At 55.2% G+C, this 15923-nt stretch overlaps 1 protein-coding gene across 1 annotated transcript; it reads right to left on the reverse strand.

The window, feature by feature from the left end:
• Positions 1 to 625: 625 nt before the first annotated feature.
• APLN (apelin) lies at positions 626 to 9197 on the reverse strand. Its single transcript, XM_004280529.3, has 3 exons — positions 8795 to 9197; positions 2681 to 2852; positions 626 to 2055 (listed from the first exon to the last, which is right to left on the reverse strand). Exons 1-2 carry the CDS (start codon positions 8859 to 8861, stop codon positions 2686 to 2688), a joined length of 234 nt encoding a protein of 77 aa, XP_004280577.1. The 5' UTR covers positions 8862 to 9197; the 3' UTR covers positions 626 to 2055; positions 2681 to 2685.
• Between the last annotated feature and the right edge of the window lie 6726 nt (positions 9198 to 15923).

The raw sequence follows: 15923 nt of genomic DNA on the forward strand, positions 1-15923 counted from the left end.
CCAAGAGTAAGGGCGAATTGTCAGCTTTTAACTCTTTATTATAAAGACATATTTACACCGAACAATCTTTACAAACACAGTGAACACAATTAGGGGAAAGGGACGATTTCTTAATGAAAAGCGCCTTAATAACTTTGTATAAATTAGTAGAAGAATCATAGACAACCACTTTAAATAAGATGGCCCCTCAGCACCTCCACTGCCCTGTGTCTCCAGACTTTCCCAGCCGTCCCTCTCCCGCTGCCCACAGCCCACCCACGCCCTTCCCCCTGGGCTGGGCAACCGATGCGACAGGAGATGCAGAAAGGAAGAGGGGGAAGAAAGCCCAGCCCCAGTGGGGACATCCGTGGCAGAAGAGGCTTTCTGGACACTGGCCAGACCCCACTCTGGGCTGAGGGGCGTTTGGGGGGGTGGCAGGTGCCCAGCCTGGCTCCCCAGGGTGGCCTTAAAGCAGCAGTAGCAGCAGCGTTAGCAGCAGTGGAGGGAAGGGGGAGGGGCGGGTAGGCAAACGTTGGGGTTGCTCTGGGACTCCGGGGGCCGTGACTCCCCCTGCCCCACACGTACATAGGTGGCCATCAGGCTCCTGTCTTCCCTTTTCTCCCTCCCACGAGGCCTTTGAGAAGAAAGCCTGCTGAGATCTACACTTCCTCCCATCTTTCCTTCCTTCCTTCCCCCCTCCCTTCCTTCCTTCTTTGTTTCCTTCTTCTTCTCCCCACTCCCTGCCTCCTCAGGGAAAGGCCACTGGGAGAAGAAGGTCCAGTCAACGTGAAGGGAAAGCCATTGAGTCCAATTGGTTAAGGCCACCTCCTGATTCCTGGTAGTCTCGGTGCCCGAGCTGCCCCTATGAAAATACCCAGGGTCTGGGAGTGCTGCAAGGAATTGGGGCAGCTGGCCAGTCACGGAACTTTCCAGGCCGGGTTGGGGAATGGACCAGAAGGGGCAGGCCAGGGAGGAGGGAACAGCTCCGTCCCACCATGGGGCAGTTCACAGCCGGCCCCCTCTCCCTTCCTGGCCACCCCCAGCCCCAACCCCGGGAAAAGGCACTTAATGGGTTTGGAAGACATCGTCAAGAAGAGGGCATCATCATGTGGGAGTTCGGAGACCTGGGCCCTCGTGCTGGCTCTGCAGTGGCACTGGGCAGGTCACCATCCCTCTCCGAGCCTCCGTTTCTGCAGGAGTTTGCATAAGGAGGTGGCGCTAAGTGAACTCCAAGTTCCTTTTGGCTCTGATCGTCTGTGATTCTTGGCAAAACCAATCATCCTAGTTGGCTTTTGCTCCTGGGAGGGTACAGAGCCACCTGAGGCGCATACCCTCCCCTCCTGAGTTGGAGCTTGAACCAACTGGGGGGGGCGGGGGCGGGAGTGAGTGGGAGGGACTGCTAGGCGGCACAGTGAGGCGAGAGAAGTGACAAAGTACTTCGCGGCCCCTCTCCTTCACCTCTTCCTCAACCGGGCCAAACATGGGGATGAGGAAGAGGCCACAGTAGCTATTCCTCCTCTTCTCCGCTGCTTCACTCCCCCTTCGCCAGATCGCCAAGCCCCCGTTCCCATGCCCCCAAGGCACCCTGTCTGCATCCCAATGACCCCGTCCCTCTCACTGGAGTCTCTCATTGCTCCGCTCTCTATGCCCCTCTGGAGGCCTGGGGGGGAAGTGCTGATGCGAAACCGTGGAATCTGCTGGAGCCCATTAAAGAAGGGCGGGTTCCACCCAGCCCCCAGGGCATACCTGAGGCAGGAAGGGCCCAGAGAAGGGTTCGATGTTAGGGTATTGGACACAAGAGGTAGGGACTAGAGCAGAGGGAGGGCTGCGGAGAGGAAGGACGGCCTTCCAGTGCAGGGTCTCCCAAGTCACGAGGGGGCACTGAATGGGTCCTTGCTAGGGGCAGGAGCACGCCAATCCATTCGGGGAGGCTGGTGGGGGAGAAGAGCCGGACCGTCAGCAGCTAGAACAGGGGCCAGATGAGGCGAACGGATGGGAGGGCTCCAGAGAAGCAGGCCGATCGACGGAGGGGTAGAGAGAATCACGGGGGGCGGACACGTGGTGGCCCCTTCAGTCCTAAAGAGGAAAAATGACCAGAGAGGGGTCATTGACGTGTCCTAGGTCAAAGGAACCGCCTGGGACAGGAGAGGAGACGGCCTTCACCCGCCCTCCCCACAAGCCTGAACCTAAAGCCCCAGGCTACTGAGTCGGTGCCACCCTGTCCCGGCGACAGGGGGAAGGACAGCAGGCCAGGCCTCAGGGGCAGGCTCAGGCCCTGCTCTCTCCTTCCCACATCTCCCGGCAGCTCTCTTCCCGTTCTCTGCTAGCGGCTACCCCCAAGGATCCCTGCCTTCCCTCCCGCCCCGGTGAGGGTCCACACTGCACACCTGCACAGATACCCTGGGGCACCTCTCCCCAGCTCGTCAAGGCCCTCCAGAACACTCCAGCTGGGCCAGCCAGCCCAACCCTAGGCAGCAGCGTGGAGGGGAGCCAGCACCTAACTCCTGGGGAGCGTCAAGCCCCTCTCCGGCCTTGGTCTCCTGTCTAAACTGAAGGTGCTCTGTAAGCCCCGGTGTTATGCATGGGGCCGGCACTGCCTGGTGCAGGTGTCTGGCCAGCGGTAAGCAGCAGGGCCACCCGGCTTCCAGGCTGTTCCTCCCCTGCCCTTTCTGTGCCGCCCACTGACCAGAGGCTCAAGTACCTGCTTCAGAAAGGCATGGGGCCCTTATGGGAGAGGCGCGGCCGCTGGCGGCGGAACTTCCTCCGACCTCCCTGCCAGGGCCCTGGGCCGCTCCTCGGCCCTCTGGGCTGCACCAGGTGGCGGATGGTGCCTTCCTCCATCCCCTTCCCGTCAGAAGTCTGCAGCAGGGGCCCTGCAGGAAGGAGAAAGCCTGTCATCCCAAAGGCTGATGCAGATGGGCCAGGGCCCCAGAGGAGGGGCAGCCTCTTCATGAGGTGGCGCTCTCAGAGCTTTTGTTTTTCCTCTTCCAATCAGTGAACCGATGAACCACTTGCAATGTTTACACTTTCCTGGGGCAAACAGAGCCCACTACTCACATTTACAAATTATACACCTGACTAGATGTCCTTTTGACAGTCCTATCATGTTTCTGATGGGCACAAACATGTTCTGTGCTCAGAACATCATCGGGGGGTGCAGCTTGGGGTATCATGCCTGCACTCAGGCTGGGGCACAGCAGACAATAACTTCCCACTGCACCCTTGTGACTGATACACTTAAAACATTTCAAACACACAATATTTCAATGAAAACAACTCCCCCCGTCACGTGCCTATCACCCAGATTCGACAGTTATCCAGATGGAGTTACATATGCTTTGGTTCTGTTTCTTTCTTTGCAGAGATATTTTAAAGCAAATCTGGAACATGATGTCATTGTACATCCTTTGATACGCAGGTGACCCACTTTTGAGTACTAGAGCTCTCATAGCTCACCCCTGGGCATCTCATCAGTGTTTGGCCATCTTGGGGCTCACTTGTTCCTGTGGCCTCCCTGTGGGTGTGGCTGGGGGACTGTTTGCGGGGCGTGGGGGCGAATCTCTGACTCTGTGCCTTATGCTGGGATCTAGTCAGCCTGTGACCAGATTCAGAGGCCAAGAAATACTGTACAAATGAATGAGTAAACAAATGAGTGAACGTCACCTGAAGCAGCAAGTGCATCGGGAAGGGGGTGGGCTGCTAGTATTGCCCCCCCATTGCCCTACTCCTTTCACCCCTAGATCATACCCTCATCCTGTGCCTCATGCAAATTCCTTCCATTCCAATCCCAGCTGGCTCCTTTTCTGCTCTAGGGGGCTCTTCTCTACATCTGTCCACATCTGGCTTAGAGGAGAAGCCTCCTGATGCCAGACCAGGCCCTGCCAATAGAATCCAAGTGGCGCTGGGTGTTCCTGGGTGCGATGAGGGAAAGACACACGATGAGGCCCCAGCGGTACAGCAGGCATGAGAAGAGAGGCACAGTGCCCAGATGGGGAGGGTATCCTCTGCAAATGCTGAGACCCAGGACTGTGAGTGGTGGTGGCGGTCAGGGAGGGCGGGCTGTTGGGGAGAGGGGTCCCTAAGAGACAGGGGAGGCCCAGAGCCAGGATGAGGAACACGGCTGGTGGGCTCAGACTCTGGCCAGCGAGACGTCTGGACTCTAGGGCTGCAGAGAAGAGCTACCTAAGCTGACCGAGCTCTCAGCCACCTCTCATGGAGGCTGCAGTCCAGCCAGGTCAGGCGAGCTGGCGCTTCACAGACAAGCCAGCCGCCGGAGGCAAGCAGAGCAGGGAGATGCGATGGTGCTGGGCAGGAGGCAGACAGGCAGAGTGCTTGTGCGATGCCCGGGATGGGGCTGGTCTGCAGAAATACAGCTTCTGAGGCCAGTGATCATGAATCCCAGCCTCCCTCTCCCCACACCATCGGGTTTGCCTCCAGCTATATCCCTGTCTCTCGAAACCTGTTTCCATCCATCCAGGAGTCTCCACCACTAGCTCACAGTTTCCATATAACCACCCATTGGCTGCTCGCCCCCCAACCATACCCCTGGCGGCTCTTCCTTTCCTTCCTCCCTGCCTCCAGCATCCCCACGCTCCAGTTCCTTCCTTGGCTGTTTGACTCTTGTGATTCCTCCTCCACTTGCACACAGTTTCCAGGCATTTATCCTCCTCTTGGGCCAAACTCAGGCAAGGATTGTCCTTAGGGCCCTCCCTGCCCAGGCCCCTGGCGCCTGCTGCTGTCCACGCTCTCTCGCCCAGACACGCGCGCACACACTCTCTAGCCCTCCACCCTCCCTCCCAGAGAGAACGTCACAGGCCCATTAGGACCCCTCTGTTTACCAGCCACCCGTCATGCTTCTTCTGGTCGGGGGTGGGTTACTGTGTCAGTTCCTCCCCTAAACCCATCACCTAATGTAAATTAAAACACGAGTTGTGTTTGCACTTTGGGGCAGTAGGTACGGACAGGGGCAAGGAGGCTGCTTTCGCCTGTCATAGGGCTACCCTCTGAGTGCTATCTGCAAAGGGGCTGCGCCGGGGAGGGAGAGGAGGGAAGCCCCTTCACTAAGCTCCCCACCGCAGCTGCTTCAGCTTCTGCCTTGTGTTTTGGAGGCCCCTCAAGGCTGTTCTGCCCTCTCAAGAGGACAGGAACGATACTGATGAGAAGTTGGTACCAGAGAAACTCTCAGGACGAAAAGGACTGTGCTGAGGGTGTGGCCAGGCAAAAGGAAGGACCCTAAGGGCCTTGAAGGTGTCGGTGGGGTCTTGGTTCTTGTGTTGCAGGGATGGCCAATGGCACAGGCTATGGCCCCAGGGGTAACAGCAGGCATGAGAAGACAGGCACAGTGCCCAGATGGGGAGGGTATCCTCTGCAAATGCTGAGACCCAGGACTGTGAGTGGTGGTAGCAGTCAGGGAGGGCGGGCTGTTGGGGGGAGGGGTCCCTAAGAGACAGGGGAGGCCCAGAGCCAGGATGAGGAACACGGCTGGTGGGCTCAGACTCTGGTCAGCGGGACGTCTGGACTCTAGGGCTGCAGAGAAGAGCTACCTAAGCTGACCGAGCTCTCAGCCAGGCCCTGGAGAGCAGTCACCCAGAAGCCCCTGGCACCTTGCATCCCACTGGATGGGGGGGCTCACTCTCCTCCTTGTAGCCGGAAGTCTGCAGTTCCTCCCCCACCCTGATTCCATCATCCACCTGTTTCCTACTTTTGATTCTGAGTCTGGTTCACCCTAAGATAAGCTGACACCTGAAACCCTGGCTTTGTCCTGTCCAAAGGGACAAATCAGAGGCTTTTGATTCTCATCACTGCAGAGGTCCCGGCAGTGATACAAAAGAATTCCCCTGTAGAAACGGGCCATCCCCAGTGTACTTAAATATTTTCCTCTAACGCATCTGCTACTTACGGGAAGGCTGGGGCAATCCCGCAAAGAGTCGCGAGCCTAGAGGGACCGAAGCGCCATCAGCAGTGAAGCTACAGCATCTCCACCGTGAAGCGCAGTCAGGGGTAAACAGGGCTTGCTTTTCACACAATCTAAACGCCAGCCCTGCCCGTTCACAAAGAGGTGTGTGCCGCTTCTCAGGAACACGCCATCCTCACTAGGAATGAAACATCTTTTTTTCTTCCCTCTTGCTGTCCGGCCTGTCTTGTGATTGCTTTAAAAGCCCATACAAGTGCCCTGGTGGCACTGGCTATGCCCCCTCCACTGCTCTGGGGTCCTGCATATGTCTCCAGGATGAAGCGCCCCTCCTTTGTCTGCCCAGCCCAGTGCCCTGAGCCGTCTTCCCACGCCAGCCGTGCTGCTGTGGACACATCACGCCCTGGCAGCCTGGTCATCCGCGTCACCTGCATTAGTCCTTTGCCGCTGAGAGGCCTGACTCAGGTTACCTGGGTGCTTAGTTCTGAGGCATTGGGGACGGAGTGGAGATGCCCCCTCCCTGAGTGGGAGGGGTCCAGGAAGCTGTCCTCACACTGTCATTGTGGCTGCAGGCCTCAGCTGGGGCCGGGGAAGGGCAGGAGGGGGACAAGGAAAGACACAGAGGTGCTCAGACAAAGACCAAGGGCTACCTGGCCCCGGCCCAGCAGCTCTCAGACTCAAGAGCAAAGTGTATCCCAGGTCAGGAGGCAGTGGAGGGGTCTGTGTGTGGTGGCGGGAGCGCATTCCAAGTCAGGACACGGCGCGTCATGAGGAAGCACGGATTTCAGGCCTGGAGCTGACCGGGGACTCTGGCTGGGGAGAGCATGCAAGTCCGGGCCAAGGGCAAGGTGGTTCCGAAAAGGTCCCTTGTTCTGAGCCAGGACAGGAGGCAGGAGGAGCAGGACATGTGTCCCCAGACCCACAGAGGTGGCCCCCTTGGCCCCAGGACAGGACGGGGGTGGGGTGGGGGGACGTGGCAGGGGGAGGTGGAGAGGCAGGGGGAGCTTTGGAAGTTTCCAGTGCTAGGCTTAAGCATAAATGTGAGGGCAACGAATTTACCCGGATCCGGCTGTGGAGATAGGTGACCTAATGCAAAGGGTGAATGAAGCAGGGCGCGGTAGGGTCTGAGCCAGATGCGGCGTCCCCTCCCCTTGAAACCGGCTCCCCCTTTACCCATAATGCCCCAACAGCTGGACCCTGAAAGGGTCCGGGTGCGGGCCAGTTAGCCAAGGGTCTCCCCGTAGGCTCTGGGGAAGCCGCAAGTGCGCAGATCAGGTAGGCCCAGCTTCCTCTGGGATGCCCTCTCTGCACCACTGTTTGCCAGTGGTGGTGTCCCGTGGGTGTCTTATCTCGCCAACTGCCCTGGATGGCAGGCTCCAGGAGGGCAGGCCCGTGCGGTGTCCTTCATTCCTATCTTTGGCTCTCTTTCTGCCATTGCCTGCCTGACAGGAGTTTCTGAGGAAAAAGCCTGCTTCCTTCTTACCAGTGAGGTGGCTGAGCCAGGGCTTGGGCCTGAAGAGAGAGATCACTGGACAGCTAGCTAAAGGCAGGTAGTGCCAGACCCAGCCAGTGCGCCTTCCCAAGAAGCCGGGCAGGGCTCCCCGGGCCAGGGCAGTGCCAAAGGCAAGAGCGGAGAAAGGAGGTGACCTACAAAGAGAGGTGGAAGCCCCACCAGGCCCCTCAGAGGCTCCCGGGCTGCATCCTGTTCTGGAGGGTCTGGAACAAAGTACGGCCTTGGGCCCTTCCTCTAGGACACTTGCTGCCCTGCTCTCTCCTTCCCCCTGCTCCCACCTCCCCATAAGTCCAAGCCTGGCACTGGCATTAGTCCACCTGGTCTTGGCCTTCCTATTCTGTGTTGCCAGGCCGGCAGCAGTGACAGTCAGATCACAGGACTGTGGCAGCTGGAGGTGGGAGCTGGCAGCCACAGGAGACACTGACGCACAGAGGACAGGGAGCCCGGACTGGGACTGCTGGGATGTGGGTGGGGACCAGGCTTGGGGAGGGCAAGGGAGCACCAGTCAGTGCCAAGTATGCCAGGTGGGGGTGTGGTGCAGGTGAGGGCCAGCTGCATGGAGGTATCGGGTCAGGTGCTGTTTCCTGGTTTGGTGCCTGGAGACAAGGGGACTGAGGTGAAGCATGACCATGCCTGGGTCAGAGGGGGGACCGGAGCCAGGATCTCAAAGAACCAAGTCCCTGGGGTGGGACGCAGGCCTCTGGGAGAGCCTTCTGTGTGGGAGCAGGAGAGCAGACCAGACAGGACTTGGGGGTGAGGGAGGAGGCCAGCCTGACCTGGCCCTGCCCGGCCCAGCCCGGGGGAGGCTGCCTCTGCTCACTTGCAGGCTGAAAGGAACCACAGCTGGGCTCCACGCCGCCTCCCCCGCGGCGCGCTCCTGCCTATGCAACAAGTGTCACGTCTGCATCTTGGCACATCATCATCCCCCAGTGGCCCGCGCCCCCGGACCGGCCGGCGGCCCCTAACTTTCCACGCAGGAGCCCAACCCACCGGCCTCAGGTCAGTTCCCTCCAAGGAGCAGGACGTGCCCCCCCCATACCCTCCACCACGTGGGGAGCGGGGCGCGGGACACGGAGCGCACGCCTGCGGCCCTGAGCTCCTCGGACTGCGAGGGGCGGCCGGGAGGGGCCAGGCGCCGGAAGGTGATGCCCCAGGCCGAGCCGAGCTGAGCCAAGCACCCCGCAGGGAGCGATGCCCGCGGCCGGCGGGTCCCTGGCCCCGGGCGCCCTGTCCGTCGGCGGCCCGGCGCGTGGCGGCTTCTGCACGGCTCGCGCCCGGCTCCCGGGAGGCGGAGAGAGCGCGATCTTCGGGGCGGAGGGCGGGGAGCGCGTGGGCTGCAGCCCTGGAGAGCGGCGAGGGGGCCGCGGGCGAGCGGGAGGGCGCGCACTCACCTCCACACACCGCGCTCAAGGAGAGCCAGAGCAGCAGGAGCGCCTGCACGCAGAGCCGCAGATTCATGCTGCTCCTCTGGCCGCCGCCGCCGCCGCCGCCGCCGCCGCCGCGCGGCCCTGGCCAGGGGGCGGGGGCGGGGGTGGGGGCGGAGAGGCCGGAGGCCGAGGGAGGCGCGAGTCGCGGCTCGTGCGTGCGGGCGCGAAGCTCGCGTGGCTCCCGGGCCGCGAGACGGTACGCCCCGAGCCGCGCCGCGGGCTGGCCGGCCGCCGCCTCCTCTCTCCTGCAGCCTCCTCTCTCCCGCCGCGGGGCAGCGCCGCCCAGCTGGCCTCGGCGGCTCCGGGGGCGGCGGCGAGCTCGTTCCAAGTGGCTGGCGGCTCGGCTGCGGCTCCAACGGCCCGTGGCTCAGACTGCCAGCGGGAATGCGCCCCGCTCACTCCAGGGGCTGCATTTTGTAGCCTGTGGCTTGGCCGCGAGCCCACTTGGTCATGTGGTCATCGGGAGGGCTAGAGGGGGGGCCGGGAAGAGGGAGAGGGAGCAAGCCTCCCGCACCGCCCCCCTCCCGGCACGCACTGGGCAGCCGCAGCCAGGGCGCGAGAGGGAACCTCGAGGTGGTCCCACAACAAAGGCTGCGAGGCCACTCTGACAGCCCACAAGCGCTCCCCGGACAATGCCCGCCTGGCCGGGGGCCAGAGGGTTTTGGAGACCTGAAGGATTTCAAACACAGGAAGCATTTGGGGCGGTGGAGGGGCACACTTAACCCTTTGTCGCCACGCTTCCTTAACAGCTGTCAAGAAACCTGGGCGCTGCCCCCACTCACCCCCGCTACCTCTGACCCGGTCCTTCCCCACCGCCGCTCCGCAGCCGCAAGGACTTAGCCGAGACCCTCACACACTGGCCCTCCTCTCTCCTCTGCATCTTCAGCTGGGTTTGAACTGTGCCCAGCGCCCCCATTTCTCCTACCATCCCCCAGGAGGCACCCTCTACCTGGAATGCCCCCACCCCACCCCATCCCTCCACAGACCTCTTCATTCTTACAGCAGCACCTCCAATCCCATCTCATCCAGAAGACTTGCCAGGATAACAATCCAGGAGAGGCTGCTCCTGGGTTCCTCCTCGCTGTCGGGACATGCAGCAGCTCCTATGGCATCCCCTCTCTTGTTCCCCATCATCACGACAAGGGACCATTTACCCAACTCCAAACAGTCTAGGCTGGATTCATTTTTGCATGTACTTGGGATTCCCCTCTGAAAGTGGGTCCTGAAGTTTTTTGCCTTCCCAGACTAGGCTGTCAGCTCCTACAGCCTCGGAGCTCCCAAGAGAAGGAGCTGCCTCTTTCACCGCACGGGGAAGCCCCTAAGATAGGACCTTGTCTTCTCATTCTTCTGCCTCTCTCCAAAGTCCCCAATATCGGGCTCTGCACATAGGTGGCACTCAACACATGTTAAAAGACTGAATTGAAAGGTGTTTCCACATTTCAGCCAGCCAGGCAGTTTGCTTGAAGTGCGAGTCCAGATTTACACAAAAAAATTTTACATTGGAGAGTGTGTGTGTACCATTAAAGATGTGAGAGCCCACAGTAGACTTAACATGTTTTTGAAATGTTACAGCAATCCAGCATATGCACAATTTTTTATCAGTCTCCATAGCAGGGATCTCTGCTTTGTTCACAGCTGTAACCCCAGAACTAGAGGCATGTCTGGGGCATGGTTGGTGCTCCCGACATAATTTTGAATATATAAATGAAATTTTCAAAACCATTCCTATTGCCTAAATCAAGGTAGTGGGAAGGGGATAAGATAGGGTTCTTGTTCATAGCCTATGTCCGCATTAGCCCCAGTCCAGTAGGAAAAAGGCAGTGGCATGGAAGGCAGAGCATCTCTCTTCATCCGTGAGGCCCAGGCGGTGAGCAGTGGGCATTAGTAGTGTGACATCATTCCCCCTCTGCTGCCCCCTGGAAAGAGTCTTCCACCCAGGAGGAGAAACACCGGACCTCTAGTCTCCACTCTCACCTGCCTCAGGGCCTTGCTGTTGTCACCTAAGTTTGCTGCATCTCCTGGGGATGATGATCTCCTGTGCTACCCCCTTCAGGGTTGTTATGGGATTGAATGAGATAATGTATCTGAAGGCACTGTGTAAATAAGGTATCAACCCTTGAGGGGTGGTTTTTAGGAGCCATGATCCTCCACTCCCTGACTGAACAAGCCCATACATTTGCAAACGAGCGCCCCCATAAGTAGGTTCCTAGAAGCGTTCATATTTAATCGCTCCTTTACCAGGCTGTGTATAGGCTATTTGCTAAGTGGTTTAAGGGCTGCCCTTTCCAATATGACTGATACTAACAACATTTAAAATAAAATGAAAACTTCATTTCCTCTGCTGCACTGGCCATATTTCAATTGCTCAGTAGCCACCTGCAGCTAGGGGCCACTGAATTGGACAGCACAGAATAGAACCTTTCAATTATTGCACTAAGTTCTATTGGACAATGCTGGGGGAGAGCACCCCAGTCATTCTTTTTTCTGTAATTCTTCTTCCCACCTTACTTAGTTTTCAAAATGTGCAAGGGAACAACATACAAAGGCAAACCCAATACAAATTTAAGACAAGCAACTCTTTTTTGTTTTTTTGTGGTACGCGGGGCTCTCACTGTTGCAGCCTCTCCCGTTGTGGAGCACAGCCTCCGGACGCGCAGGCTCAGTGGCCATGGCTCACGGGCCCAGCCGCTCCGCGGCATGTGGGATCCTCCCGGACCGGGGCATGAACCTGTGTCCCCTGCATCGGCAGGCGGACTCCCAACCACTGCGCCACCAGGGAAGCCCCTAAGGCAAGCAACTCTTAGTAAACAGAAGGCATGTATTTAAAACAAGATTTAAAGAGCTGACCATGTGGGAGAATTATGTTTTAATCTAATCCTTCTCTCCATTTAACCAAACTGCATCCATTGTTCCAGTCCTAGATCCAAGATCTCATCTTTCTCCTTTCTCAGGCTGCTCTTGCCCATGGTGACTGTCTTCCTCATAACAGCTATGGCTGTAACTTTCATTGGCAGTGATTCTGGCCTGCACCTGTGTATCTGCACGCCATGTTCTGTGGGCCCGTAGAGAGGGTCCACCACCAGGGTACCCATTCCGGAACCAAGGCCTGTGAGGCAAGGGATGCAACTCTGATTGGTCACTCTGAAATCCCTGTGGGCTCCCGTATATCTCAATAGCATATTCAAATGACCGGTTTTTATACTTGTCTCCACCCGCTATAGACTTGAAGGTCACAGGAATGATAGCAACTCGCGCAGTGCCTGGCATAAAGTTGGCACTTGGAGACTGCTTGTTGAAGAGATGAGTAACTGTTGGTAGAACTGTGTGCTTTTTTCAGGAAGATGACACCATTGAGTTAATATCAGCAGAATCAACGTTTAAAGGTGTGTCTCCAAGAGTGGGGAGGAGGGGCAGGAAGCCATCCGCACCTTCCTGCCCTGAGGCAGCAGTGTCTGTAAAGTGCATTGCTGCGCTTGGGGCTCAGGCCTGTGGTGAGGGGCAAGACTCAGTTTCCAGTCAAGCTCAGGGGCAATTCTGGGGACAAGGGGTAGAATTCAGTGTACTGTTGGGGACAGAGATGAGATAGCTGACCTATGTGAAGCCAGCCTGTGACTTGTTGCCCTCGTTTGCGCTGCGCACAAGCTATTCAGTTCTGCTTAGTGTCCTATGTATGTCATCACCACCAGCCACTGCTGCTTGGTTGACTCGTCTGGCTCCCTGTCCTCTGGGTTTGAATGAGCAGTGTGGTGTATTAGAAGGAACTCAACTTTTGGAATTTCAAATAACTGAATTCAAATCCTGCCCCTCAATCTCAGTCCTCAGCTGTGTGACTTTGGGCAAGTTATCTAACCTCTCTGAGCCTAAGTTTCTTCAGTTACTAAGTGAGGGTAATAATAGTACCTACCTTATTATGTTGGGAGATTAAACAAAATAATGCACGTAAAGTACTTAGCACAGGTCCCAGCCCACGGTAGTTGCTCATTCAGTGTTAGTTTTCTCCTCTTCCTGATATGTTCCCCCACCCACCCACCTTTCGGCTCTGGCCTCTGACCTCTTGGAACTGATCAGGAAGGAACGGCTCTGTCTTTGCCCTGTTCCACCCACACCTGTCTTCTTAGTAGCCATCAGAACTGTTCACTATCTTATTCCCCCAAAGCACCAATCTCTGCTGGGGCTAATCTGATGAACGCACTTGATCCAGGGAGTTAATGCATGATAGTACTTTGAGGTTTTGCCTCCCAGGTATGGTATTATGATAGTAGTCCTATGAGGTATGTCCTATTCCGCAAAGTAATAGCAAGCTCCGCCCTTTCAAGCAAGGAGATATTTTAGTGACTTTCATTTGGCTGCTCTACATAGAGCTCAGCTTGCTTCAAAGTCAACTCGAAAAGGGATCCCCTCTGGCAATTTACAACCGAAACTTCTTTTTTTAAAATTTTTTTGTTGAGGTATAGCTAATTTACAATATTATATTAGTTTCAGGTGTACAACATAGTGATTCAACATTTTTATAGGTTATACTCCATTTAAACTTATAAAATATTGGCTATATTCCCTGTGCTGTACAATATATCCTTGTAGTTTATTTATTTTATACCCAGTAGTTGGTGCCTCTTAATTCCCTACCCCATCTCGCCCCTCCCCCCACCCTCTCCCCACTGGTAACCGCTAGTTTGTTCTTTATATCTGTGAGTCTGTTTCTGTTTGCTACATATATTCATTTATTTTTTAGATTTCACACATAAGTGATATCATACAGTATTTGTCTTTCCCTGTCTTATTTCACTAAGTGTAACACCCTCCAGGACCATCCCTGTTGTTGCAAATGGCAAGATTTCATTCCTTTTTATGGCTGAGTAGTATTCCATTGTCTATATATATATCACAGCTTCTTTGTTCATCTGTTGATGGACACTTAGGTTGCTTCCATATCTTGGCATTTGTAAATAGTGCTGCTATGAACAGTGGGGTGCACATAACTCTTAGAATTAGTGTTTTCATTAAAACCCAACTTTCAGCCTGCAGGTTCAGCCACTGAAGACTCAAAGTGCAATCCTGTTGCAGCCCATTCCTCTCTTCCTGTCCCCACAGAGGAGGAGGAGGAGGATGTCGTTAAAATTTATTGAGCATGTGCTGCGTGTCAAACACTGCTCTAAATGCTTCACATGCATTAACTCATTTAATCCTCACACCTATGAAGTAGTCCTACTCCTTATCATCCCCATTTTACAGATGAGGCAACTGAGGCTAACAGAAGTTAAGTAATTTTCCCAGCTCTGCCTAACCTGAAAGCCCACACACTTCCCTCACTGAACTTTGAGAAGCAAATTCTCACTTGTTTGAGCCCATATACCACTTTATTTGCACTTCTAATACTGAACTCAAACTGTCTTGAATCAAATTAGGAAGCAGTGAAGCACAGTGGTTAAGCACATGGGTTCTGGAATAAGGCCGCTCTGTCACTTACTAAATAGATAAATGGGCAAATTATTTAAGATTTCTGAGCCTTAGATTCCTCATCTGAAAAAAAAGAGGGGGCTTAGCTCACTGGGTTATTGGAAGGATTAAACCAATCAATACCTAGGAAGTACTTGGTACAGTGCTTGGCTCTCCTAGTAAGGCAAGCATTGTATAAGTGTTATATATTCTCATAGGTACTTGTGTATGTCTTACCAATACTATGAGATAGTAAAGCTATGTCTTGCTCATTTTTGTGTTCTCACCAGCAGTGCTAATGCCCAAAGCAAATACTCAATAAATATTCATTGAATGCAGAAAGGAATTGTATAGTCATGTTAATAATCAGTCTGGGTTTATGATACATATCAAGTATCCTTATTTGGGTAAAATTATCACAGCTTGTCCAACAGGTGCTCAGATGGGTCAACACCAAGAGTTAGCAGAAATAACACAAAGATGGGAACTCCCCTGCTCCCAGTTGGTAGTGGCTGTTTTGACTGGAGTAATATAAAAAGTAGAATGGGGGGCTTCCCTGGTGGCGCAGTGGTTGAGAGTCCGCCTGCCGATGCAGGGGACACGGGTTCGTGCCCCGGTCCGGAAGGATCCCACATGCCGCGGAGCGGCTGGGCCCGTGAGCCATGGCCGCTGAGCCTGTGCGTCCGGAGCCTGTGCTCCACAAGGGGGGAGGCCATAACAGTGAGAGGCCCGCGTACCGCAAAAAAAAAAGAAAAGAAAAAGTAGAATGGGGAGCGGACATCCGGAGAATGATGAGCCTGGTCGGTAATGACAGAAATCTCATAACAGAAAGAGTCCCAACCGCCTCATTATGCAGATGGAGAAACTGAGGCCCAGAAAGGAATAGTGACTTGCCCAAGGTTACACAGAAAGCGAGTGGCAAAGTCAGGACAGAGAGCTAGGTTTCATTAACTCCTGTCTCCTGTGTTTCCCTCAGTGCCTTTCGGCATACAGGTGTCACTGCTGAGCAGTGCCCCAGCTGACTGTGAAGGCACTCAAGATGGCTGTGGTTAGGCATAGACTCTCTCCACGATCAGGCCTGCTGGATCACATCATAATAATGAACCTTCCCAATATCACTCATCCAATTTGTTCCCTAAGACATAAGCTAAATTAATGATCAAAAAGTTCAGTAGCAGCGACCTTGGTGAAAAGTCTTTAGGAAGAGCCTCAAAGCTTGCCCTGTCTCTGGAGCTACTTAACAGGAACTTGAAAAACAGCAGAAAAGGCCAGCTGCTGGTTGATGCCTCACTAACTAGCTCCTTGACAAATGATCTTTGGTTGGCTAAGCACGAGCAGAGAACATGAATTTTCACTGTCTCATTACTATTTGTCTCTCTAATTCCATTGGCTAGAATTGAGCTTTCTAACTCATCTATATGCCCCAGAGCAGCCAGCACAATGTTTGCCATAGAGTAGATGCTTAAGACATCCTCAGGGATCAACTTCCCCACTTTGAGTGTGAGACCATGATGTTAATTACATGGAAACTAGCCTGAAACTTACTCTATAAATCAAAAGACCCTAATGACCATTTGGAGGGAAAAACCTGGTCGTCGGGATCTGGGGACATTGTTAGGGTTTCTTCTTCAGCTAGCTGTATGATTCTCCCCTCGCT

Source organism: Orcinus orca, chromosome X (genome assembly GCF_937001465.1).
Source record: "Orcinus orca chromosome X, mOrcOrc1.1, whole genome shotgun sequence".
Taxonomy (NCBI): Eukaryota; Metazoa; Chordata; class Mammalia; order Artiodactyla; family Delphinidae; genus Orcinus; species Orcinus orca.